Source organism: Lupinus angustifolius, chromosome LG01 (genome assembly GCF_001865875.1).
Source record: "Lupinus angustifolius cultivar Tanjil chromosome LG01, LupAngTanjil_v1.0, whole genome shotgun sequence".
Classification (NCBI taxonomy): domain Eukaryota; kingdom Viridiplantae; phylum Streptophyta; class Magnoliopsida; order Fabales; family Fabaceae; genus Lupinus; species Lupinus angustifolius.
In genome coordinates this window covers 3,068,454-3,093,912 of record NC_032009.1, presented here as the reverse complement: position 1 = coordinate 3,093,912, position 25,459 = coordinate 3,068,454, and the positions used below count along the sequence as shown (strand labels likewise).

General features: G+C 31.9%; 3 protein-coding genes across 9 annotated transcripts; 2 read left to right on the top strand and 1 right to left on the bottom strand.

Annotated features, from left to right (window-relative positions):
* LOC109347301 (protein CHLOROPLAST IMPORT APPARATUS 2-like) lies at nucleotides 9,229–12,773 on the top strand. 2 transcript variants are annotated; one of them, XM_019587052.1, is made up of 4 exons: nucleotides 9,229–9,420; nucleotides 9,469–10,503; nucleotides 11,847–12,002; nucleotides 12,677–12,773. In XM_019587052.1, exons 2-4 carry the CDS (start codon nucleotides 9,547–9,549, stop codon nucleotides 12,722–12,724), a joined length of 1,161 nt encoding a protein of 386 aa, XP_019442597.1. In that variant the 5' UTR covers nucleotides 9,229–9,420; nucleotides 9,469–9,546; the 3' UTR covers nucleotides 12,725–12,773. The 2 variants fall into 2 exon arrangements, with proteins under 2 accessions (XP_019442597.1, XP_019442605.1); XM_019587060.1 differs by lacking the exon at nucleotides 9,229–9,420 and having other exon boundaries at nucleotides 9,442–10,503.
* Nucleotides 13,841–16,401, top strand: LOC109347312 (tRNA-specific adenosine deaminase 2). Of its 3 annotated transcripts, none has more exons than XM_019587074.1 (8): nucleotides 13,841–13,994; nucleotides 14,081–14,118; nucleotides 14,209–14,275; nucleotides 15,083–15,242; nucleotides 15,333–15,429; nucleotides 15,736–15,836; nucleotides 16,002–16,065; nucleotides 16,160–16,401. In XM_019587074.1, the coding sequence occupies exons 1-7, from the start codon at nucleotides 13,947–13,949 to the stop codon at nucleotides 16,037–16,039; spliced, it is 549 nt and encodes a 182-aa protein (XP_019442619.1). In that variant the 5' UTR covers nucleotides 13,841–13,946; the 3' UTR covers nucleotides 16,040–16,065; nucleotides 16,160–16,401. The 3 variants fall into 3 exon arrangements, with proteins under 3 accessions (XP_019442619.1, XP_019442627.1, XP_019442637.1); XM_019587082.1 differs by having other exon boundaries at nucleotides 16,002–16,084; XM_019587092.1 differs by having other exon boundaries at nucleotides 13,859–13,994; nucleotides 14,081–14,122.
* On the bottom strand, nucleotides 17,028–23,192 carry LOC109347271 (pathogenesis-related homeodomain protein-like). Of its 4 annotated transcripts, none has more exons than XM_019587003.1 (12): nucleotides 22,910–23,192; nucleotides 22,606–22,709; nucleotides 21,456–21,977; nucleotides 20,631–20,787; nucleotides 20,278–20,401; nucleotides 20,081–20,193; nucleotides 19,435–19,776; nucleotides 18,793–19,026; nucleotides 18,579–18,704; nucleotides 18,354–18,404; nucleotides 17,511–17,744; nucleotides 17,028–17,414 (listed from the first exon to the last, which is right to left on the bottom strand). In XM_019587003.1, exons 3-12 carry the CDS (start codon nucleotides 21,953–21,955, stop codon nucleotides 17,145–17,147), a joined length of 2,151 nt encoding a protein of 716 aa, XP_019442548.1. In that variant the 5' UTR covers nucleotides 21,956–21,977; nucleotides 22,606–22,709; nucleotides 22,910–23,192; the 3' UTR covers nucleotides 17,028–17,144. The 4 variants fall into 4 exon arrangements, with proteins under 4 accessions (XP_019442548.1, XP_019442538.1, XP_019442565.1 ...); XM_019586993.1 differs by having other exon boundaries at nucleotides 22,612–22,709; XM_019587020.1 differs by lacking the exon at nucleotides 22,606–22,709 and adding an exon at nucleotides 22,710–22,764 and having other exon boundaries at nucleotides 18,579–18,668; nucleotides 22,910–23,191.

Genomic DNA, 25,459 nt, shown 5'->3' with positions numbered 1-25,459 from the left:
TAGAGACATTAACTTTGAGATGCGTTCACATGACAAAAGTAACCATCAAGGGCTTTTGTAACATAGTGAAGGGATGTAATACATAATATATAATGGTCCCCCAAATATGTGTTTCTTTTGTAACTATGTGATTAGTTGATCAACTAGCTTGCTGCATAAGACAGTGACATTGTGCGACAAAGGTGGCTCTGCCTGATTTCTTAAGTTCATTATATACTTCAACACAATATAATAGGTTTCTTTGTAGTCGGGTAAGATGAATGAGTAATGAGATATCATCTTATATAATTAATTAAATGATTAGTGAGATTGTTTCATCATGTTATAATCAGGTAATCGACTATGGGTGAGCATAACATCGGTTGTCCCGCATAACCTCCATTACTCGCCTTAAGTAGGCTCCCCCGTGGAAGAAACTATAAGCCTGACATAGCATTAAATGTTCTTGCCATAACATTCAATGCATCTGACGTAACATTTAATGCTCACGACATATCATTTAATGCGATGCTGAGCCAACTTCAATGTTAGATAACAGACCACCTGACCTGTCACGCCGCCTGCACATTCCGCCTGTCCCCGACAATTCGGCCAGAGTAGATTCATAGGACAAGAAAGGACAATCTGAGTATGTTCCTTATGTCCGTTAGATGCTGACCAATAGTCAGATGCTGACCAATAGCCAGATGTCAACTCAACATTCACAACGCCCTATAAATAGGAGACCACAGAGGGAGTAATTTAATTCTCATTCTCTCATTCATTGCTGCACTTATTGTTCTAACCTCTCTTATTTACTCTTCTTCTCTCTCTAGAATACATTATTAACTTGATCGTCGGAGAACTTATTCAGGTACCTCCCCCAATGGATCCAGACGATCATCCGACTAAGTCTCCTACTCTCCCACACTTTCCTGTTCGTTCATCATCAGTTCCCAACTATCCGTCCTCAATTCCCGATCTTCAGCAAAGAACAAAGATGATAGTCAATATGCATATTTGATCGTTCAAAGATCGTAGTGTCACTAACTTAGTGTTCTAAATAAATTTGCCAACATATTAATCCGTCAAATATTACATTTGTCATTAACTTGTCCCTCAAATAATTTTGCCACAAACTATGTATTCGAGAGAAATTTGTCATTATGATAATATCTCAAAGATTAAATTATTTATGATATTATTATTTTAAAGATTAAATTACAGATTGACTAATTTGGTGACAATTTTAAGTTTGTAAGTGACAAATTGGTAACAAATTTCTTTAAAATAATAAATTTCTCACACTGATTTTTTGGTGACAAAATTGAGTAATATAAAGATATGTGTATAGAAATGATAAAATGCAAGAATATTGTTAGGAATAAATTAAGTGTTAATTTTTTTATGAGAAATTTCTCTATAAAGATGAGCATAAAATATTTTCTGATGCATGTTGTGGCATGGAAGATAGTTTGGCCCTATTGGAGCTGCCTCACTCATTTATCTATGTCGGATGATACTAGCATATCTTTATGTGGCTGTTGGTACAGTGTTTTATCCATGGGTCGACTTGTAGCATGTCCTAGGTATCTTAATCGTATATTAGACTTGTTCTCGTTGCACGACAGGGTAGTATAAGGTGCATACGATATGTTCGACTCTGCGATAGAGGTTCGTACTGATTATGTGGTGTGATAGTCAGGTTGAGACAATGTGAAAGTCTCGTAGTTCTCTATTCTATACATTATTGATTAGACTCTATCATGTCATCATCATCTTTTATTTGGCTAGATCGGCTATCTAGATATGATCAATAAATGTAGTTGGATCTTACTTACATGATGTTTGGTTGGAGCCTGTATAGATTTGGTTGGTCATGACGTATCTTGAAAATAAGATGGATCTTAACAAATATCAATTCCCTTCATCCATAACATGTGGGGTTTATACGTATTATTCTTATCATACTACTTACTTTTATGGAGATAGTAACTCAACCATAAGGCAAATTTATTGCATAGGTACACCTTGACTAAAATATTACAATCTTGGTACACCTTTTAAGTTATTTACCATTTTGTTGCACTTTTGAAGGAATCACCAATACTAGTGCTGAGTTTCTTTTTTTTTTATTAACTCACTCAAAACTCGTTCATACAATTGCCGATTTATGTTTTTAATATTTTTTTTATATAAACTGAAGGAACTCGTCCTTCTAGTAGACAAGTTTTATGTTTCTTAGGTGATTCTCCATTTTCTTTTCCAATGACATTTTTTTTCTTGTTGGTTCATGAAGACTGACATACAAAAACTACCTTAATTGTAAAAAGAATGTTATTTTTATAATCTCTCATAAACCTATTACATAAACTAAAAGAACAACCCACCACTATCCATGATCTTATTTATTGAAATAAACATCTTTATGAATATAAGAAAAACTAGTGTAAATATTAATTTAAGTCCTTCATATTTTTTTGACAATACCAATTTGATCCCTAAAAAATTGAAAACCTAAAATGGTCTCTAAAAATTTCGATTGTAGGTCAAATTAGTCGTTTTTAGCATGTTTTACCATCTGTTAGGGATTAATTTGACCCACATTTAAAAATTTTGGGTACCATTTTGAGTTTTTCAATTTTTCAGAGACCAAGTTTGTAAAATCGAAAAACATAAGAGACTAAAATGAGTATTTACTATTTTATTTTATAATGGTTGCATGGTACAAAACAAGGGAAATATGCTCCTTTATTTTCTGTCTCCCTTCCTTTCAATTCCATTCCTTTATTTTCCTTTTCGTATGATATATAATGCATATATTACAGAAATGGACGAGTTCAAAAATATATTAAATAACCCAAATCGGCAATGGTAAGAACGAGTTATGAGGGAGTTAATAAAAAGAAAAAGAAACTCGGCACCAACATTGATGATTCCTTTAAAAGTGCACCAAAATAACAAATAACTTTAAAGGTGTATCAAGACTGTAATATTTCAGTCAAGGTGCACCTATGGAGTAAATTTGCCCAACCATAGGGTCAAGTTTAAATGAAGGAGATTATGTGAAGTTTTGTGGCTGGCTACATATCCACACGTTACAAAAGCTTACATGCGTTGAAGATAATATTTTGATAACATGAAAGACTCAAGTAATTGGTGCTTGCAACCATAGGGTCACATGTTTTGATGAAATCTCTACCTTATATAAAATCGTACACTCCTTTATCCAATTTCAATGGTTCTAGACATTCCAACTCATCCACTTGTTGTGATGATAAGGTGCTGCCAAATATGACCTGTCACTATATCACATGAGTTGCTAATTTAGGAAAATCTTATTCACCCATTGTTATTCACCCAAAATTTATCTTATGTACAAACATAATTATAATTTAATGATAGAAAGTTGATATATAGTTTTTTAAATGCTTGTCATAATAACCAAGTATTTTTAATTAACAATGTGATATTGTCTAATTGACTAGCACTGTAAAAAAAAGTAGATGGCAATGAGCCACTAGATTGTTCCTATTTGAAACCTAACATTATTCCCAATTCGAGCTTTCAGCGATGTGAAGTAAATATTTGAGTCATTAAGTGTAAAATTTATAAGATTGAAGTAAATGGCTTAGATAAATCAAGAAATACGTTGGATTTAGTGGTGTAAAATTGGATCCCTAAAATAAAGGGTTCAAATCCTTGGGATAACACTAGTTGGAACAACAGTCACGAACCCGGAAAAGAATTAGTTCCTTACCAAAAAAGTTGAAGGTATTTCAAATTCAAATATACAATTAGATATTTTTATGATATAAAATTTATGTAATGATAGTGTAAAAATCTCTTACACTATCAATTTATACATATTTTTCTCTTTTTCTATATCTCAATGAGAAAATGACATGCCCAACTCTAAAACACAAACAAAAAAGTGAAGCATTCATGATATTATTCCTTGCAACTTTTATATGCAAGACTAAAATAGTTTATTAATTTCCTTTAAAAAATAAAATAGTTCATAATTTTTGTGTTTAATTGGTGTATAATTTTTTTATTCAACCGCGGACAAAAATAACTAATAACTAACTATTCTTGGAAAAGATATTCCACGAGTCCTCGGAAAAAGCTGAGAATGATAAGACTGAAACTAAATACAATGAAAAAGGACCATGATGACCATCTTTAGCAACAAGATCTGCACATCTATTAGTATTGTTATAAATATGATGAAGGATACATTTATTAATTGGGTTGCCAACCCCAAATTCTGTATGAAAATGTATTAAACCTTATAATACTCTTGTTTTATTCTTCTTCATAATGTAAAAATATTACTTTTGCTCATCAAAAAATTATGGTGTACTATAATGTTATAACCCACTAATAAGATAAGACGTTAATTTAGTAGTACAATATTTCATTAGATCCCTAAAATGACTAAAATATTAAGAATTTAATCTATGTAAACAACATTTATTGGAGGGACAAATCACATACTCTAAAAGAGATACGTTACGCAAAAGGTAAAATACCAAAACAAATAATTTTCGAACCCTAACTCTAATTTCGTCCGGAAAGCAATAAGAGAAAAACCAAAGTAAGATTTACATTAGAATCTATTTCCACATCCAAATCCTGGATGCCAACATCCTTATCCAATATGAGACTCCACAATACAATCTTAAAAAACGGATATCCTTTGTTTCTTTTTGCATTCCATACTAATTAAAATGTATCATTTAATTTTTTTTAGTAGTATCGCTAGTATCTCTCACCTTTTTGATTAAATAACTAATCTCTTTCGGGGTACGTGGTTGCTCCTCCCAATAAGTGTCGTTCTCAATAATCGAATCATTGACCTTTTAGTCATCCTATGAATCTAGCATAGCCTTAATCCACTAGACCAATATCTTGTTGGTAAATAATATTCAATTAAATAGAAAAGTAATAAAAGCATAATTACATTACTTGGTCTAATTTGATCAAATAAAGACAAAAAGAGATAAGATTTGTTGGGAAGGATAATCCATGCTCTAAATTATATCGCACTGCTATCTATAAACCTACTAGAGCTATCAACATTAAGTTTAGAAGAGCCAGAAGCAGGAAGACTCACATTATCATAAACAAATCACTAGATTCACATGCAAATGCAAGATAGCCATAATCCCTTGAGGCACATGGTGAAAAGAAGTGCAACATCTCTTACTTCCAAGCACTATTACTCGCAAAACTGAACATGGTAATGTTGCTGCTCCAATCCAGAACATAAACACCAAGCATCGATCTCAGAAAGAGGAGACAAACCTGAGATGCATGCTCTAAGACTGTTTCCTACAATCCAATAAGTGCCATTGCAGATTTGCATGCCATAACTAGTTTATGGGGCTAGTGTTCTATGATCTTTCCGGGGCTTCCTTACTACCCTTGTTGTATTTGTTCCTTTCTAGATTCTTTTGGGATTTAGCCCTGCCTTCTATAAAAAAAGAATTATAGGTAAAAATTTGAATAAATATTTATTTTAGTCTCTCATATTTTTTAATATTAGTAGTTTGCTACCTCAAAAATTGAAAAAAAATCAAATTGGTCCCAAAAAATTCAAATGTAAGTCAAATTAATTATTTTTAGGGTAATATTAGTCTTTATCAGGTGTTGTAAAACATACTAAAAAAAGACTAATGTAACACAATTTAAAACTTATTGAGACCATTTTGAATTTTTCAATAGAGGAACCAAACTGATAAAATCAAAAAACATGAGAGACTTAAATGGGTATTTACTCTTTTAAAGATAAAAAATATCCTCCTCCTTTTTCTTCTTTTATTCTAATGCGTGTATGTGTTACAAGAAATTAAATTTATACATTGATTCTCTAATACTCGCATGTGAGAGGTGGAATAATTTTTAAATTTTTGGCCTATTTAATTCAAATAAAAAATATGCACACTTAAACAAAATTAATGTTACATGTCGTAATATATGTCTAGTATTAGACTCTCAATATTAGAAAATGATTTGGTGCTAATTTAACTACTTGTGTTTGCTATCATAGACAATCACTATATGCATTGGTTGAATCTTGAAAAAGTATTGCACTTCACATATAATATTTTACAATGACAAAATCTCTTGATGTACCTCCAAACATACTACATATCGACAATATTTTATACTTTTATATTTCATATTATATCAATTTGTCATTCCAATCTCATATATTGTTATAACTAATAATAATGGAGGAGGAATCCAATTAGTTCAAGAACTTACTTTTCATCCTCGCTATCAATTATAGAGAAATCAAATGGTTTGAATTAGTGAGTATATCTAAATCATTGGATTCCTCTAGAATTGATGGCTAGAATGAGAAGTAAATTTAAAAAACTTACTATTGAAGTAAGTGAATCCTTATTCATAATAATAAAGCAAAAACAATAATAATAGTGAACGTTTAAATTTTTTAGTTGATATATCATGTTTTTATTGAATTAAGACAACGCATATGACAAAATCTAGAATAATATATCTATATTACATTGTATAGTTATATATGTATATTAGCTTGTTGCATTTAAGAGAGTAGATTTCTACAAGAGTAAGTTAGTCTAAAATTTAAACCTCCAAATATCAAGCTTCAAACTACTACTTGTGCCTATTAATGTCTAAATTTTGAGCTAGGCTACAAGATATTCAATATATTCTTGATATTGGAGTAGAGACTTTAGAGTTTCAGTCAAACATGTCACAAAATATATATGATGGAAACTCAATTTGGTGAATCCCAAAAAATGTCTCTAACGGAATCACATTGGAAGTTTCAGATTTTCCATAATTCCACATGTCACACTTTTTAAATGATTAAAATATAATTTAAATTAGTTTATTAATTTAAATACTGTTAAATAACTTGATATTTTTAATCAACCCAAATAAGGTTAACACTTTAATACCATACCAACCCATTTCCCTACTCTCCTCTCAAGTTTTAGTGAATGTAAACCACCATACAATATTTTTTTTTTTGTTTTCCACATGTATTACGCACTGAAGGAATACTGTTCAAACTGGAAACATCCACAAATATGTAGGGCTAATTCTCCAGTGGACATTTTTCCATCCACAAGACTCGAATCCAATACATTGCTTAAGGGGAATCAAATATATACCACTTGAACCAATGTTTATTGATAATTTATAAAATAGTATATCGTCTTAAAAAGAAAAAATAATATATACCATAAAATTGTGTTTTATTACTAATGAATAATTTTTAAATGACATATATTACTTTTTTTTATAATATAAAAAGAATCTTATAGGAGAATATATGAATCTTTATTTCAAAAACAGATATTCTTGGGGAGAGAGTTGTATAATAAACACATAATTTGAATTGATAATCAAGAGCCATTGAACATAATAAGAGCAACGTAGTATGATTGAGTGCCACAAATAAAATGAACAACACACCAAAAAGCAAAAAGGTTAGAATCATTATTACTTTAGAACACTCCAAAATCTCACCTCTTTCCTTGATACACGTGAAAAACTAAGGAACCACTACCCATAAAAAACATGCCACGTAAGCCATGAAATCTAAGATACCCAATCAAATTGTCCCTGTTCCCAGATAAGGAACCCTTTCATATATATTAAAAAAAGCATTGTAAGAGATATGGTATATCGAATAATCATGGCCATTCTTAAGAATTTAATTACTCAATTACAAAACTACCCATGTCCAAGTAGAACAAATATACCCATGCTCAACTTTTATATTGTTTCAATTACTATAACTATATAACAAATTTGATATTAATATCATGAACAACAAGTTTTATCATAACAAGTGACAATTAAAAAATCATTTACATTTTCTTTTGGGGAAAGACTCATCCATTAAGAGTTAAACTCCTAGTGCTGTGTACGTGGGGAACTACTATTGCTAAGTTATGATCTAATCTAGAGAATAAGCAAAGGCCATGCATTTAATGTAGGTTCCCTTCTGCTGAACTTTTCCCATATCATCTTCACAAAGATTTCCCATATCCAGATTAAAAAGGTTATATCGACCGATATTAAATTAAAATAAGAGTTTTCTACCCAAAAGAAATTAAATAATGTAAGAGTATATTAGGAAGTAATAAACTCATCATTTTCTAATATAAAACTACAGTACTTTTAAACTTTTTATTCTAAATCTTAAAGACTAACTTATTCTAAAGTTTATCTTATAATTACTTATTCTTTATGCTTTTCTGTTTACATTATGTAATACACAAAGTTTGAACTTTGAAGTATGAGTGAAGCTGTAAATAGGCAGAACTGGAATAACGGATCAAAAAATGAGAAAGTAGAAAGTAAAAAACGTAGAAAGGGGATATTAGAGTAAAAGAACAACTTAAAACAATTGGAAAATAATATAGGAGAAATATATTTACAGAAACTTAAAATAGGACAATTGTAATAATATTTTATATAAAATAAATTTAGTCAAACTATTGAATAAGTTTGTGAATTCGACTCTCACCTACAATAAAATATTAACATACTAACATTTGTCTATAAAAAAATGTAATATATTTTTCAAATGATTAATGTTTTAGATAAACTATATTTATTAATCCTATCAACATAATTTATATTTTATAAAATTTATTAATACTCGTGTAACATTAATGTACAGATTTAGTGTACAGATTTATATATAATCATTACATCATATTGCTTTAGTTAATAATGATTATTATATATAAATGGTAGATTATATAATGACAGTATATAAAACTCACAAGTTGTTGAGATATATATTTTATTTTCTTTATTAATATTTGAGTTCACTTAGTGTAAATTGAATCACTGTATGATATTAACTTAATTGGAGTGGTCCTACATTTGGAATAGGAGATAAAACTAACAACATTGTCTCTTCCATGATTCTCATATGCATAGTTCTTCACTTTAGCTCCTTTACTCCCAACCCAACTTACCCAAATGTGAATTCCTTCATTCTCTTTATCAATCTATCTCACTAGTGGTGGTCTCACTCCACTGCCATTTGCCAATTGCTCATTGCATATATCTACACACACTCCAACAATTACTCACTTTCTATGCACCCTCAATTACTCTAATTAATCACTTTTCATACTCTTCCATTCCCTTATTGGCCAACTTACCCTCCTTCACACAACTAGTATTTACTTTTTTTTTTTCTTATCCTTATCAAACTAGTATTTACTTAGGTAACACTATTTTGAAATTTTTTAACTTGGGATTTGGAATGCTGTTTTTATGTCATTGACCCTTTACTAGGGGAATTATTTCCCACTCTTCTCTCCCTATTATAAGTACTAATAAACCTATTGGCCTTTACCTTATTTCTTCTTTTTTTGAAACAACTTTTAGTTCCTTGTACTTTTTTTGGTTTAGGGTTTTAGCTACTAGTACTAGTACTTTCCTAATAGCTTTTCTTTTTTCTGTCAAAGCAAAAATGAAACATGTTTTCAGTTTTCCACCAAACACTTCTTGAGGTTCTAGAAATTATAAATATTATTATAGAGAATGTCTTCTCCATGCTTAAGTGGTGGTGGAGGAAGAACATATGGGTTAGATTTGGAATTTCTCAAATCAGCTTCATTCTCAGTATATTCTTCTTCATCTTCACCATCCTCAACAATCTCAGAATCAAGCAATTCACCATTAACAATCTCAACTAAAAAACCTAGAACGCAAAGAAAGAGACCCAATCAAACCTACAATGAAGCTTCAGCACTTCTTTCAACTGCATACCCAAATCTCTTTCCTTCAAAAACCCTCAAAACACAACCACCACAAAGTTTATTTTTTGAAGAACCCCCTTCATCGGAAATACTATTACCTTTCAGGGTTTTCGATAACTCTTCTTCCTTTTTGCTCCATCAACATGAGCCTAGCTTTTCAATGGAACCTAAAGTTCTAACTTTGCAAGAGAAACCGTGGCAAAGTCCGGGGGAGATAAATTCGGCTTCTGCGATGGTTAATTCAACTGAATTGGAGGAAGATTGTGGTGATGATTTCGATGCGGAATCAATTCTCGATGAGGAAATTGAAGAAGGGATTGATAGTATCATGGGGACTGTTGTGCAGCAAGAAGATTCAAACGGCGCAGTTTCGTGTTTTGGGATTCCGGCGATTGGTTTTGGAGGGAAATTGGATTGCAGGTTAGGGTTACGAGGGGCTCTTCGACACGTCGATGATGGTGGGAGCTTGTGGAATTTGCCGGCGGTTGATATACTTCAAATTCTGCCGAAGATTGTTAATAAGCCGCCACCGACGGCGGCGTTGCCGGAGAAGAAGAAGAAAAAGAAGAAGGTGGAGGTGAAGAATCTGGAACCGGTGAAGGAAAACGCTGTGGCGAAATCGAATCTGGGTTTGATGTTGAAATTGAATTACGAGGAGGTTAAGAATGCTTGGTCCGATAAGGGGTCACCGTTCGCCGATGATAGCCCGGTTTCCGATGTATCGGGAAATGACGCCACAGTAAGTTTCTCGACTTTCTCAATGGCCAATCATAATATTAATAAGTACTTTTTCTTTTGTCTAATTTCTTGAAACATTTAATTTCTTTCAATCTAAATTTTAAAATTTCTGTTGAAACTTGAGATTTTCCCACTACTATTTTTCTGTCACAAATTATTTTTGTTAAACAACTTAATTACCACTATATGCTTATATTTTGTACAAGGTTTTACCAACAAGGATTATCTGTTTAAAAAATTTATGTTTTATGTTCCAAACCAATCCAATCTCATCAAATAATATAATTTTTTTTATATATATATCAAATTTTAATTGGAACGAGATATAATAGATATACAAAAAGTAAGACATGTGACCTCTATTGGAGTTTTACAATTCCTTTAGGCTTATTTTATAATTTTTTTACGAGCTTAAGCTTATGACATATAAGGAAAGTCATAGCTTATTTTCATAAACTCCACTAAACATTTTACTTAAGTGCTTATGCATATCTTAAAAAACGCTCAAATAATCACTTATAAACAATTTAGTCTAAAGTTTGGATAGAGCACATTTTAATTACGTGGAGCTTGGGAATCACACTTTTTGACATTTGAGATATTAAAGTATTTCATGCTTGTCATGCCCCATTCCTCTTCAATTTACTTATTATGCTCAATTTTTTTAAAAAGTCATTATAATATTCAATGGCTTCCACTTTTCTTTTGGAAAAATGTTGAAAGTGATAAACTTTTTTTTTCAGTCACCTACATCTCCCCAATCCTTAATAAGGAACCATAGCTTAATATTTATTTAGAGTAACCGATTTTGGTTAGTCATCTTTTTTTCCATGTAAATGCCTAAAAATTTGAAAAAACTTAAAATGATGCTTAAAAATATTAGATCTGATATATCAAATTAGTTATTTTTACATTTTTAAGACTATTTTTTATTTATTTTAATTCATACGAATTATTATTTTAATTCATATTTACTTTCTTTATCATGTTTTCATTTTGTCATGCATGCACCTTAGGAACACGGAAACGTTGGCTCAAATTTTGTCTCACCTAAATAAAAATATGTTATATTAGTTAAAAAATTAAATATTTATTTGTTTTTTATTTCATTGGGATTGGTGTAAAATAAAATATGAGGCAATTGTTCACGTTGTACCGAAAATTTTGTTTTTGGTAGAAATTAATGAGAATTTGTTTTTAGCTCGTGCTATTTTGCGTCACGGTGTGACAATATTGATATACATTCTTTGAGAGTAAACCCTATTTAATTAGTAAAATACATGTTAAGATATTATGGTGCAGAATCGGTGAATAATTCCATTTTTTTTACTGTTGTGGACACAGGCTCGGTTATCTCAAATTGAATTGTTATGGGACAATGGAGGAGTAAGAGAAGCTAGTGTCCTACGCTATAAAGAAAAACGGCGTACTCGTCTTTTCTCAAAGAAGATCAGATACCAAGTCAGAAAGGTTAATGCTGATCAACGGCCCAGAATGAAGGTACGACCCAGTTGAGGACACTCCCAGAAATTTCATTTATGCCACAATAAAAAAAAAAGAGATCAAATTCTACTTTATCATATGTAGAAGATAATTGGATAATGAGATCAGATGAATCATTTGTTTTTTGTTATGGAGAGTGGACCCTTTTATGGTGGTTGAGTTCCTTACTTTGTCCAACTTTTTTTGAGGAACCATCTTATTTAATTTGTTTGGTTTTGTCAGGGGTTAGGTTTTCATTGTTGTTAAATTTTTGTTTTTAATTTTTTATTAGCAAATTATAATATGTATGTTTCATTTTTGGACTTTTGAGTTTTACCGTATCAAATTATTATCTTAAGATTCTTTCACCATTATATTATTATTACTCTTTGAATAAAATAATAATATGTGTAGTCTAGATTCCTGAATTATGATTCAGTTTTTGTAATTTTTTAAAATCATGCAAAGATGGTTGGACAAAGTATCAACATCAGAATGTTAAATTTGGTATTGCATAAGGAAAAAGTTGATATCATACTTAAAATAGCTTAAACACATTATGTGAACCACATGAAAATTTAATAATTTTGTTTTTGATTGAAGTATGATTCTTAAAAAAGAACAAGTTAATAAGCGAATGCAGTGAATATATTTGGCTTCATTGTGTTTCTACCTTGTTTGTGATGTGGCAGGGGCGATTTGTTACCAGGTCGAATTCTAGCAGAAGTGCTCACAGATGATAGTGTTTTAGTGGCAGTAAAGCACTTTTTGAGACTTCATTTTTCTATAAAAAAAGTTATCTATATTTTTGTAACCTTTTACTTCTCTTTTTCCTTTTTCCCTTTGTTCTTTCCTTTATTGGGTTGGTCCTTCATTTGGTGTAAGATAAGGGATAAAAGAGTAGTTCAGAACAATTTCCCTAGGATTCTATTACAATTTGATTTTCTTCACGTTATGGCCTCCACGAGATTCTCTAGTTTTAAACATTGCTCCTATGTGGTGTTGTCTATACTCTATACCTTTTCTTTGGTAAGTATATATATTGTTGAAATCAATATTCATTAGGCACGTTTTTTATATGTTATCCTACCACTTTAATTTCGAAACCGATGCCATTTTGTTAAAATCTACTGTATCTCCTCTCAATTAAACTATTGTGATCAAAGTCCAACAGTTATAAGTCATTGACCTCTACTTCTTGAAGGAACTACTAACTAAAAGACACATTTGATCATAATCATTTTTTTATAAGTAAATTATATTAAAAGCAGCACAAGATATGCTAACCCAATACAATAGAAAGATCAGAAATTGATATAGTCTATACTTCTTCATACTAGATATTATTCCTCAAATAAAAATAATTGTAAAGTTAAAAAAGTTAAAATTAAAGTAGATTATGCACAAGTTTTAACTATGATAGCTTCAATTCATATAGCTGAATTTATTTAGTAGGAATAAGACTTATTGTTGTCGAAAGGAGAAAAACTTGCTTGGAGACAACCCCAACGTCTCATATTTATATACACTCGATCATAGTTTGACATATCATTAAATTATGAGTCATTTAGGGTTTTTTCCCCTTTCTTTTTCCTCTAGGCTAATCTCATATTTAATGATTTGGTGGAGTGTCACAATTTAATGACGTGTCAAACTATAATCAGATGTACATAATATGAGGTGTTAGGGTTGTCTCCAAACAAGTTTTTTTCCGTCAAGAGATATAAAATAATCCTATTCCATTTGTCAGGCAAAGCTGGGCTGGCCTGCGTTGTAATGTTGTATATGGGTTGAGCAAAGCCCAATTTGGAAAGGAATTCCCTTTCCAATCCCTTTACAACACTTGTATTGAGGAAAAATAAGATAAAGGAAAACCTCTTGACCCACCCAATTCCTCCGTCACCGCCACCGGAGTAACACGGCGTCGTTGAATCAATCCCAGCCGTAAATTCTTCAGTTAATATGAGCTCCCCAGAGACTATTAAATTCATGGAATCAGCAATAAAACAGGTAATGCAATTTACTCTCTCACTCACACACACATGTTTTATTGTTCTGATTTTCTATAACTCATTCAACTCTGTTTTATGTAACAGGCAAATTTGGCTTTGGATGCCCTTGAAGTACCCGTTGGGTGAGTAAGTTACCATTCACTTCACCACTTTACTATCTAATTGGAAGAGAGTGATGTATACTGATTTAGTGTTGAATTTGTTGTTGCTAGCTGTGTCATTGTTGAGGATGGCAAGGTTATAGGCTCTGGTAGGAATCGAACTACCGAGACTCGCAATGTAATGTTATTTCCATCATTCACCTCTGTTTTTATTATCTTCTATTGTTATAACATAGCATTACTATGGAGTTGTTCGATTATAGCGGGATTAAGGTTTGGCTGTTGTTGTTTATAATTACACGTCTGATTTGTTGTGTATGTCTAGCTAAACCTTCATTCCTGAAATTTAAGTTCTGTTAATTTATCATTCTCGGCGCAACGGTAAGGTTTAGCTTGCGGGGACAAGGCTGCATACATCCTCGTGCATTGAGCCGCCCTTTTTAGTTTATCATTCTTGTATGAATGAGAACTAAACTACAAGTGAGAGTTTCAGAGATGTCTAATTTTTGTAGAGCATTGAACTAGTGTTATTTGTTATAGCATGGATGAAATACGAGTATTTAAGAAAGTATTCAGTGGCTTTGAAATCAACCTTTGTGAATGGTTGCATGAGAAATACAACTTATACAAAACAATGAGACATATGCGCTTATGAGCCTAAGTACATGATAAGCCAAATTTCTTGTTATTCGATATATGCAACAGTGATCCATGTGAATGAAAGTACTTTCACCTCGTCCATGTCTTCAGTTAACCATTCATTGAAAGATCTACATGTGGTTTGTAGTTAAGTTTAGTACTTTCATATATGGTAGGTACTAGTTGTTTGTTTCATTTTACACAATAAAGAAAAGTGTCTGTGGTTCTGGTCAAATTTTCTGTTATGCAATATTTCATTATAAATAAGAAAATTCCATTCTTCCTCATGGGACATGCCAGTAACAGTTATTACATGTTTCATCAAAGCTTTATGAAATTCTTACAGGCTACAAGGCATGCAGAAATGGAAGCTATAGATGTGCTTCTCGAGCAGTGGCAGAAAAATGGACTTTCAATGTCAGAAATTGCTGAAAAATTCTCAAACTGCAGTCTTTATGTTACCTGTGAACCATGCATAATGTGTGCATCTGCTTTATCGATTTTGGGTATCCTCCGTTCCTACTTTCTACTATGTCAGTTACACTCTGATCTGTTGATCTCCTTCCTGATCCATTTGTTTGTGTAATGTTTCTCAGGTATAAAGGAAGTATTTTATGGGTGTCCAAATGATAAATTTGGAGGTTGTGGGTCAATATTGTCATTGCATTTAAGTAACACCATGTCACTCAATAAGTATGTCTCTTAACATCTATGCAAGCTCTCTCTCTCTCTCTACATATATATATATATATATATATATACACACACACACATGTGTGCCTGCGTATCCAGTGCAAGTAATTTACTACTATTATTTTTAATCTGTATTTCAGATTCTGCTTTGTTTGAAATATTTGATTCTTCTTTGTCTCATCAAAATAGGATATCTTAACCTTGTGTGTGTTTGTGGATGTTTTATTGTTGTCCTTTCATATATCTTTCCACTATATTCACCAATCAATGTAAATACGTAATTCATTTTGTTCTTCTAATTAACAGTGGAGTTTCACCTGGAAAGGGTTTCAAATGTACTGGAGGTATAATGGCACCAGAAGCAATCCTCCTCCTGCGTACATTCTATGAGCAAGGAAATCCCAATGGTACGTTACTTCAAAGTTTATTGTAACTATTGTAAGCTACAACATTTGGCAGCTGGTGATTCTCACTTCTGCAATGCAATGTGCATGAATATTACTATGGTCAAGTTTGAGTACACTATTTTATATTTTCCAATTTCAGTCATACGTTTTTTAAATTTCTTTCAGCTCCAAAGCCCCACAGACCTCTAGCACGTCAAGCATAAAGTTGACCGAATTTGTATATTGCTAGGTTGTTTTTCACATAGAAGGTTATCATTTTTTTGTTGTTGATGGCCTAGCATTATTTTGTTTGACACTAATACTGTGGTTATTTTAACTTACAGTTGTTGATATATTTTTCTGCTGTGATATGCACATTGCAAGCAATGCATGGACAATAGACTGGAATTCTGAGCTACCTTAATATCTTGCATGGGCACAAGCTGGTTTTGGACGACAGTGCACCATGCCTTATCTATTTCAAAAATCAATTTTATGTATTATTTGAAAACATTATGATTTAAAAGATGAACAAGATGCTATCTTATGAAATGAATCTTGATTAAAACTTCAAATTGCCACAAGGGGGTGAAGCGTTTCAATTATGCTAAAATATCTTGTTTATATATGGGGAAGGTGGAGCCAGAACTTACATGATTGAGTATATACCTATTTTAATCTATCATATTTTTCGACTTTACCAGTTTAGTCCTTCAAAAAAGAAAAGACCAAAAATGGTCCTCAAAAATTTCAAATGTGGGTCAAATTAGTCCCTACCAAGTGCTGTAAAATATGCTAAAAAAGACTAATTTGATTCATTTAAATTTTTTGGAATCATTTTAGGTCTTTTCTTTTTTAAAGGACTAAACTGGTAAGGTCAAAAAATAATAGAGACCTAAAATTAGTATTTACTTTACGTTTATAATGTATGCTTTCCTAGATGTGTTCAAAATTGGCCATGACACTTGCTTTACAAGTAGTAGGAAGGTAAGAACAAGTGGTAGTCTCTGCCTTCTATTCAGGACCCTAGACAAGTCAAATTGAAGTAACTTAGTGCCATTTTCCAAACCCAAGGTATTGGCGATCCAAACATCATAAATTGTTAAGAATTCTGAGATGCATCTTTCATTTCTAGGAACATAAAACAACTACCTTGTATGTTACATCATTAAGGCAATGTGAAGAAGTATTACATTTCTATGCAGGCTAACATTGAGATAAGCAACAATATTTGTAAAGCAATATTATTAAAAAATAGTTGCTTCTTTTTCATCAGACTAATAACAACTAATCATGTAGTACCCTTCTGTGCGAATGTTGAAAAACAAATTATAATTCAACCTTTTCCCTCAACACAGCAATAGGTACAAATATAGTAGATGGCTCATTTGACTGAGGTTCATCAGAACCCTTTCCTCTGTAATTTTGAATTGCACTTAATTTTTGCTTCATACTATCAAGTTTAATCTTCACTTTGCTCAGTCTTTCAAATTCCAACTCGGCTTCGTGATAACCTCCTTCAAATGTAAACTTTGCCTTCCTCTTTCTTTTTTTCAATAGTTTCTTCAAGCTCACATCATCGCTGATCTCCATAACGTCCTGAAGAAAAAATGACAACTTGTTAATTGGGGGTTCTTCCTCAAAGGAAATATGATGCAGTGATACTTGTCAACAAGAAAATTAGTAGAAAATGACCTTGTTTACATTTTCACTTGGCTGAGGTGAAAATATTTCTGCTTGTCTTTTCATCAAAGTACTGCTATCTGACTTTGTCTTCATCTTACCAGTGACATTTTTTACATTCTTTGTGGAATGGTTCACAGTAATTTTTGAGGCCTTTGATTTCAAAAGTTCAGCTTCTCCCATATTTTGCAATGTAGAGTTCTTCCTTGGAGTAAAACTATGAACCTGATCTGCTCCTTCTACCTGCTGAACAAAGTCCATTACATTAGAGTTTATTGTGTATTTCAAAAGCTAGACAATTTATGAATATCTGACACGAAAAAGGATGTCTAATTATAAGATAGTATTTACACCCAACAACAACAAAATTTTGGTACTACCAAGGGTTACATCTATTAGAGGAATTCTTACAAATAAAGAACAACTCCACAGATATTGAATTTCTTTGTCTTCTCGTACTTGTGAACAAGTACATAAAATTTTACTAAATCTCTAAATGTCTAGTGTCTACAAAGTTCAAGTTTCAAGAATTATTGATCATACAATCTCCAAGGCATCTATTATAAATCATCAGGCAGTGCCTATAAAATAACTTAATTATTATACTAAAATTAAGTATATCAACAAAAAATCTTTTTTCTTTTTGGTGTCTTACAACTCTTCAAATCAAAAGTTTGATCAATGCATGTTTCAGACCGACTTTGCAGGTAGAGAAATCAAAATTTGAACATTGTTCCTGTTGCATCCACAACTAGATGATATCTAGAAGGGGTGGTAATTATTCATAGAGCTAACACATGGCATAAATAAAAATAAGAATCAAAGACAAGAACAAAATATGGCAGTAAAGCAAACCTTTCTGGCTTTAAGTGCTACGTAACGTGCATTTTTGAACCATTTGCTAACCTGCATTGGGTAACGAATGTTAGTCGTTGGAAGAGTTGCTAGGCGTGAAAAAAGATGCAATATGAATAACTTCAGGGACCAATGTAATTTTCTACCAAAAGCAAATGCAACTTCATAGGATACAGTCAGAGGAAGATAAAAAGAAGATACAGTTGGAGGACAGCAAGTGACAACCTTCTCAACACTAAGTCCAAACTCTTTTGAAAGATCCACCTTCGTCGATCTTGGAGGAAGTTCATTCTCGGCAAAAACTTGGCGTAGCTTCTGGCTCATTTCAAAAGAAAATGAAAGGAATATAGACTAGTTCATAAAACTCCTTATATAGTTTTTCTCAGCTAGAATTTTGAAACGTGACAAAAAAGAAAAATGACAAGTGTTCTAGTAGTACCTCAATCGCAGCGGGTGGAAACCTAAAACAAGGCTTTCTGATTTGTATACCTGAAGAATCATCTCTTATCATTGCATGGTGCTCATTATTGGGGTGTTTGTTCTCACATTCATGCAAAGTCATCAGAGTATTAACAGCATCAGACTCCTTTTCTCTTCGCTTTCTTTTGCTAGGACCCCAGTCTTCATCCTCACTCACTTGTTCATATGCAGGAGCATCCTTCCCGAACATTTCCTAAAAATATGTACTCAAATGAAACTTCTATTGCATGATCTAAATTAGCCAAAAAAATAGGGAACTGTTATTTTAGTACTATTTCCATATGCACAATAGTTATCCAGCTAAATCACAACCAAGTGTAAGTAACACATCTAATTGGCAATTCATTTTTAAATTAATATCCTTAAGCTTACAAAGGAGACAAACAAAAAATTCCAACCCGATTCATAAATGAAAGTAAGGATAAACTTTCCAATGAGCAACAGCAACACTTGTGCTTGAAAGATTGGGGAAATGAAGGCCTTAATTTTTTAGCTATGAACAAGTCAATAAGTAGTTAAATTCCTTAGTACCACCAATGTTGTAACTTCAAACGTTGACGACTTAATTTTCTTTTCTGAATGATAATTTTCATATACTCACATCATAAAGTTTCTTGTAGTCAACAGCTTTCCTATGCCTACGGCCACAGGCTTTTTCTTTGGATTCATCAGAATCTATGCTGCTATTGACAGAAAAGTATTCATGGTTGACACGTTCATCAACCGGAGAACATTCACTGTCGTAAGACCACAGACTCGCAGAACTACTGACATCATCGGATGCATCATCATCAGTTCCTTCTGTGTTGTTGATGTTGTGGTTGCCTTCTCTTCTCTCTGGGTTATAATCTTCATCTTCAGAATCATCCGATGGCCATTCTTCTCCAGGATTCGGTAATGCAGTATCGCCATCGGGCATAGCAGCCTCATCCTTGAATACATCCTTAATTTATGAAGGAAAGGGATTACTAGTTGGACAAGTAGGAATATATAAATTTGGATCCACTGAAGTGGTGTGAGTAAAGTGCAAGTGATATTTGCTTATGAGAAAATCCAGAGAATAGGTTCTCACATAGCTATGTTTTATCATGCCTGTGTTTTATTAAGTACTCAATTCTAAACAGTGGATTTTCTCATCAATGGTCATCGGTTCTTTTGCTCATAAAAAAATATTCTGGAGAAGTGGGAGAGAAAGAAATGAAAAGTTGAAAAATAAATTGTGGAATGGATTATTCGAGTAAAAAAACCTGTGAAGTACTGTGCAAGGAGAAGTGAGTTCCAAGATGTGCATTCACTACCTCCAGTATTCTCATCTTACAGTCACAAAACTTACAAAACCAGCCCTGGCCTTCAGGAGGAACTGCAATGTGTAATCAAACAATACATCAGCATACGGGAAGTTACAACGTACAGAAGAAGTTGACAAGCATTGACGGGAACTTACTGTGTTCTGAGGCTAAAGGGGGATCAAGACATTTTTGGTGAAAAGCACGACTGCATGTACCATGACAGAGTACAATATCATTGTCTGGAAGAGCTTCACACAACTTGCACTTTGCACAGAATATCTAGATGTAGAAAAATGAACATTCAAGTTTTAAAATAGTGAGAAAATGAAGTACTTCACACCTCCCACTTCCAGAAAACTTGACTAAATTGAAAGAAGAAAAATCATGACTAATTGCTTCCCATTAGCGAAATAAGGCGTGAAGCAAGTTTACAAGGCTTGAACAGGAAATGATGTAGAAGTATTTAATACAATACAATGAAGTATTCACAGTGTTGACACTTTCTCACATGTTTATGTTTAGCAGATCCATCTGGAGCAATGACTGGATCTTCTATGCCACTCAGAGAATCCAACTGGCGAATAGCGTCGCGAATACCAAGTTTACATTTTAAAATCTGCTTCTGTGCTCTTTGTAACTCCTTTTCTGGCCTAATCTTTTCTCGACTGTGACAGGCATATCCAGAAAAGCAAATGATTATTTTCAGATAAGGTCACACTGCAATTCATTTTCCATGGAAGAGGGTGAAGTTATAAAAACTAAACCATTCCAATTTTATAATCACTCATCAGTTTATCTGGTGTACAGTTCGAGAAGCGCTAGTCAGAACACAATTTATTTAAGAGAAGCACAATATTGTTAAGCAAATAATTGTAACATAAATAATACAAATTATAAAAGTGTGGTCGATGATAAGAACCCCTGCCTGCATCAGTCAATATGAAAAAGATTTGGTAACACTTAAAAATCGGCTAGGACTTGAACACAAGACACCTTTTGACAAGTGTTCATATTTTGACAGCCATTGAATACTAAACTAAATCATTAGCCTTACTATGTCATTTTGCTAATACCCAAGCATCCACAGACAGATAAACACACCAAACCACATTTCTTCTAAACAAGGATTGATGTATGTAGAAATGAATGTCCGATGAAAAGGTGATAAATGTCAGGTTCATCACAAATTGCATAAATTCCGTGATTCTTATTCTATCCATCATCAATGGAGAAATTACAATCCAAGCATGGCCTATCCAGGTATGTATGCATGTTATGTACCAAACGGTTATTTTAGAGGAAATAAAAACCTAAAGGAATTTTGCTCCTGTACCTCTGGCCTTTCCAACCTTCTGCAGAGTAAGCATCAATAAGGTTTTGCTCTAGCTTCATTTTGATTATAAGGTACCTAGTTCTCCGCTGCAGACGTGAAGCATCGTCAAGATTCACATTATTCCTTTGCCTTTTCTTTTTTCTCCTTCTCTTTATTTTTTGAAGCTTTACCTCCCCATCATCTTTCTCTTTTTCCCTAACTTTTTTGGGTTGTAGATTTGAAGACATATTCTGTGGAAATTTTCCATCGGCTTTATGCGAACTTTGCTTAATAGTTAATTTCTTAGTTGAAGACACCTTGCTTGGCCCCTTGATGGAAGAGTCAGTAACTTTCTTCCTTGGTATGTTTGTGTCAACTTTCTGTGTGCGAGATTTTGATTTTAGCATATGCATTTTACCTCGGTGTCGTGTTATTTTGAATCTCAATGATGAATCTGGCTTTGACTCAGCTTGTGCATCGGAATGACTGGATTTTTTAGGTCCTCTGCTATTTAACTTCATATTACTTTATTATGTGCCTACCCTGAAAGTTCAGCATAAAGTGATAGTGACATTAGATTTACTTGTGAAGTGATAGTCTACAATTCTACATTAAACCATTCCTGCATAAACACATATTTTGTACAGTGAAAAACACATACACTAGACAGAAGTTGCACTCGAAAATGCAGACTAATGTTGCTTCTTATCCATTATTAAAATATAATGACACAAAAACATTTAAAATATACAAAGAACAAAGACTCCTACTAGTAGGAGCAGTACAATTGACCGAATACTAGAGATCAAAGCGGTGCAGAATAGTTCATAAAAAGCCTGATGCAACAGCACCAAACAATCCCTCAAAAGAGGAATCAACAACTAGTGGAACATAGAGGCTAATAAGAACATTGAATCAATAATTACGTGATGAATTTAGTTAAGAAGAAAAGGAGAAGGGGTGAATGAATAGTTTTATAACTCCTTGATGACTTGATCACTTCAAAGGCTATAGGATCATAGTATAAGTAATCATCAGTTTTACCAATCTTATAGAACCATGATTCAATCGTGGAAACAAGCATTTACGGTCAGAAGGAAACATACCCAAATACCCAAGTAATCACTAAGCCAAATTGCTCAAAAACAATAAGAAAAAACATGACACAAACCAAGACCTTGACTTGAATGTTGAATCCAGATGTTGAACCCTCAAAAGTTGCAGTCTAAAACAAATGAAACCCACTTGAGTTTGAATCAAATTAAGAAAACTAACCTGAAATGGATGAGGAATATCGTGAAAGATCTGAACTTTCTATTGCTCTGTGAAGCTATCTCACATATACACAACATGAAGAAAAAAAGGACTAAATGAGTGAAGAAGGATTAAATAAGTGAACTTTGATGAATGATTGATTTGAAATTGAAATTGGGTATCACTCAGATTTCCAATGTCAACATTGGGAAGGACTTTACCTTATTGTTCCTGAAGCACCCAACAACGTTCAGCTTCTAGTTTTCGTTCCTAAAAGGCCAAAACAATGAACTCTCTCTTTTCTTTTGTTTTCGGTTACAAAAAACAGAACTTGCTGTTTAGGAAAACAAGATTCCTAGCTGAAGGATTATAGAAGTTGTTGCAATGTTTGTGTTTGATTGTATCTTCAATGTTGGCGACTTTTCGAATCAATGCAATCTAGGAAGTGGAAATAAGGATACAACATTGTTCTTTGTAGAAAAAATATGTGTTTGTTATTTAGAAAGGTATAATAATGGGTTTAATTTTTATTATATGAATGAATGATCTTATAAGGTTTGAGCTTGGAAGAAATTATAATATTATGTCATAGTAGAAAGCAAAGCTTGCTACAAATTGATTCATATATGCATATTGAAATTTGAATGTTTATATCTTGCTAATACATCAAAGAACATAATATATTCTTTTCGACAAATTCCTAACAGAAAAATATGTTTTTATCGACAACGTATGAGTTTTATATATCATTGTTATATTATATATCATTCATATATTTATATTTAATCACCAATAATACATAAATATTACACTAAATACAATGAAAACTTTAAAATCATCTTTATATATGAGATAGTTGCATTCCAATCAATTTTATGTCGTGTCTATTAACAAAAATTGGTGACTGAAGCAAACACCACTTCAGTTATCTCTATACACTATTGTCTATAAAGAAAAACCTTGGACAAACTAAAGAAAAATTCAAAAAAATGATATATATTCCCGTATTTTATGTGATATAATAATCCTAAAATAAAAAAAAAGTAAAAAAAAAAATATGAACTATGGTTCAAGTATAATATGATCATTCACAATCTAAAACATTAGGCCTCATTTCAAAGGGGGCAAGTTGAAAATAACCCCGAATTTTACTTGTGTATTTAGCTTGTGAATTTTAAAAAATGTGAAACGGTCACTGTAATTCATAGTTCTAGTTCATCCTCTAAAATATTATAAATGTCATAAAGAAACCAAAGTTTAATATCATCTCTACATATTTATTAAAAAAGAGATGAGATTCACAGTTAAAAAATAGGGAAAATTTTATAAAGTCTCCTTAAACTTTATGTGTTTTGCAAATAAAGATTATAAACTATTTTTCTTCTTGATTACTTATTAAACTTTACTTATTGGTAAAATTGATCTCTACTATATATAATTTTAAATTATGGTTAAAGTCGCGAACATGGGACAATGTAGGAAAAAAGTAAACACTAAATGTCCATTTTAACCATGTGCAAATTTGGTTACTCCAATATTATAAATTAGTTTTGAAATATATCAAATATAACTTAAATTAATTTTTTATAATATTTTTATGATTAATTTTTAAAATACTTTAGTCCTTATTCAAGTTTGGAAAGCTTTTTCTTAGAAATTTTAAAATTGTATGTACTAGGGATTAAGAATTAATTAGGAATAAAAAATAGTTTACGTTATCTACTTTTAAAACACATAAAGTTTAAGAGAGTTTTTCACAAAAAATATTCCACATTTTAGCTATCGATTCTATGGAAATTTAATTGTTCATATAATTTGAATTAATCAATCAATCTGAACTATTAAATTTTCATGTAATGAGTAACTGAGATGTAGATTATATTTTTTTAAGTTAAATGCCCTCATTTTCGGGAATTGGAGTTCTAAACTTTTCTTGACAGAAGAAGGAGAATCTGTTTGAAAAGGAGGCAAAGAGAAAACAAACGTGAATAAGGAGAGACAGATTAGGTACAGTATAAAATAAGGCAAAAAGTAAAATAAAATGAAAATTATATTTTTTTATTTACACTTAAAAGTTATAATAATATTTTATCCTTAGAACTAATGTAAAAATAATACTCATTCCATAGTAATGAATATGATTTTTACTCGGTTAGAGACTGTGTTAATTAAAAATAGGGGAAATATATGAAAAACACCTTCACTTTATGATTTTTGTAAATAGTTAACATTAAATATTTTTTATCCATATTACACATTTAATTTTAAATATAGATGAAACCGGTCTCTACATGAAGATTATGTTAAATTAATGGCAATAAAAAAGTAGGGAAAAGTATAAAAACACCATAAACTTTATATCAGTTGCAAATAGATATCACAAACTATGTTTTTTTTCTAATTACTCATTAAACTTTAATTATCGGTGAAATTAGTCCATACACAAAAATAATGTTAAATTAAAGGCAACAAAAATTTTCATCCTGGTTTCTGTCTAACGTTTTTTGTCTCCTTCCAATAAAAGACTTGTTTATAAGCTTTAGGACAAGTATCCAAATGTCATTTTTAATTAGATGTTGTAGTTCTTCTTCCATCACAAAAGTCTAGCTTTCATCCTCAAGAAGTTCCTCAATTTGTTTTGATTTTGTATGAGATATGAACCCCACATTGCTTAAATCTATATGAGGTCAAGGCAACATTGTCTGATTCTTGTAGAATTGGTTCTATATATTCAACTTGTAGGTTGTGAACTTGTACGATCACCTCATCAA

What these genes read in the sequence shown, in the direction of transcription:
- LOC109347301 (XM_019587052.1), top strand. Translation starts at nt 9,547, where the DNA reads ATGTCTTCTCCATGCTTAAGTGGTGGTGGAGGAAGAACATATGGGTTA. An exon ending in TATCGGGAAATGACGCCACA is followed by an intron (nt 10,504 to 11,846) that starts GTAAGTTTCTCG and finishes TTGTGGACACAG; the next exon opens with GCTCGGTTATCTCAAATTGA. An exon ending in ATCAACGGCCCAGAATGAAG is followed by an intron (nt 12,003 to 12,676) that starts GTACGACCCAGT and finishes GTGATGTGGCAG; the next exon opens with GGGCGATTTGTTACCAGGTC.
- LOC109347271 (XM_019587003.1), bottom strand. Translation starts at nt 21,955, where the DNA reads ATGAAGTTAAATAGCAGAGGACCTAAAAAATCCAGTCATTCCGATGCA. An exon ending in GAAGGTTGGAAAGGCCAGAG is followed by an intron (nt 20,788 to 21,455) that starts GTACAGGAGCAA and finishes TGCCTGTCACAG; the next exon opens with TCGAGAAAAGATTAGGCCAG. An exon ending in CCCTTTAGCCTCAGAACACA is followed by an intron (nt 20,194 to 20,277) that starts GTAAGTTCCCGT and finishes TACACATTGCAG; the next exon opens with TTCCTCCTGAAGGCCAGGGC.
- LOC109347312 (XM_019587074.1), top strand. Translation starts at nt 13,947, where the DNA reads ATGAGCTCCCCAGAGACTATTAAATTCATGGAATCAGCAATAAAACAG. An exon ending in TGGAATCAGCAATAAAACAG is followed by an intron (nt 13,995 to 14,080) that starts GTAATGCAATTT and finishes TTTATGTAACAG; the next exon opens with GCAAATTTGGCTTTGGATGC. An exon ending in AACACCATGTCACTCAATAA is followed by an intron (nt 15,430 to 15,735) that starts GTATGTCTCTTA and finishes TCTAATTAACAG; the next exon opens with TGGAGTTTCACCTGGAAAGG.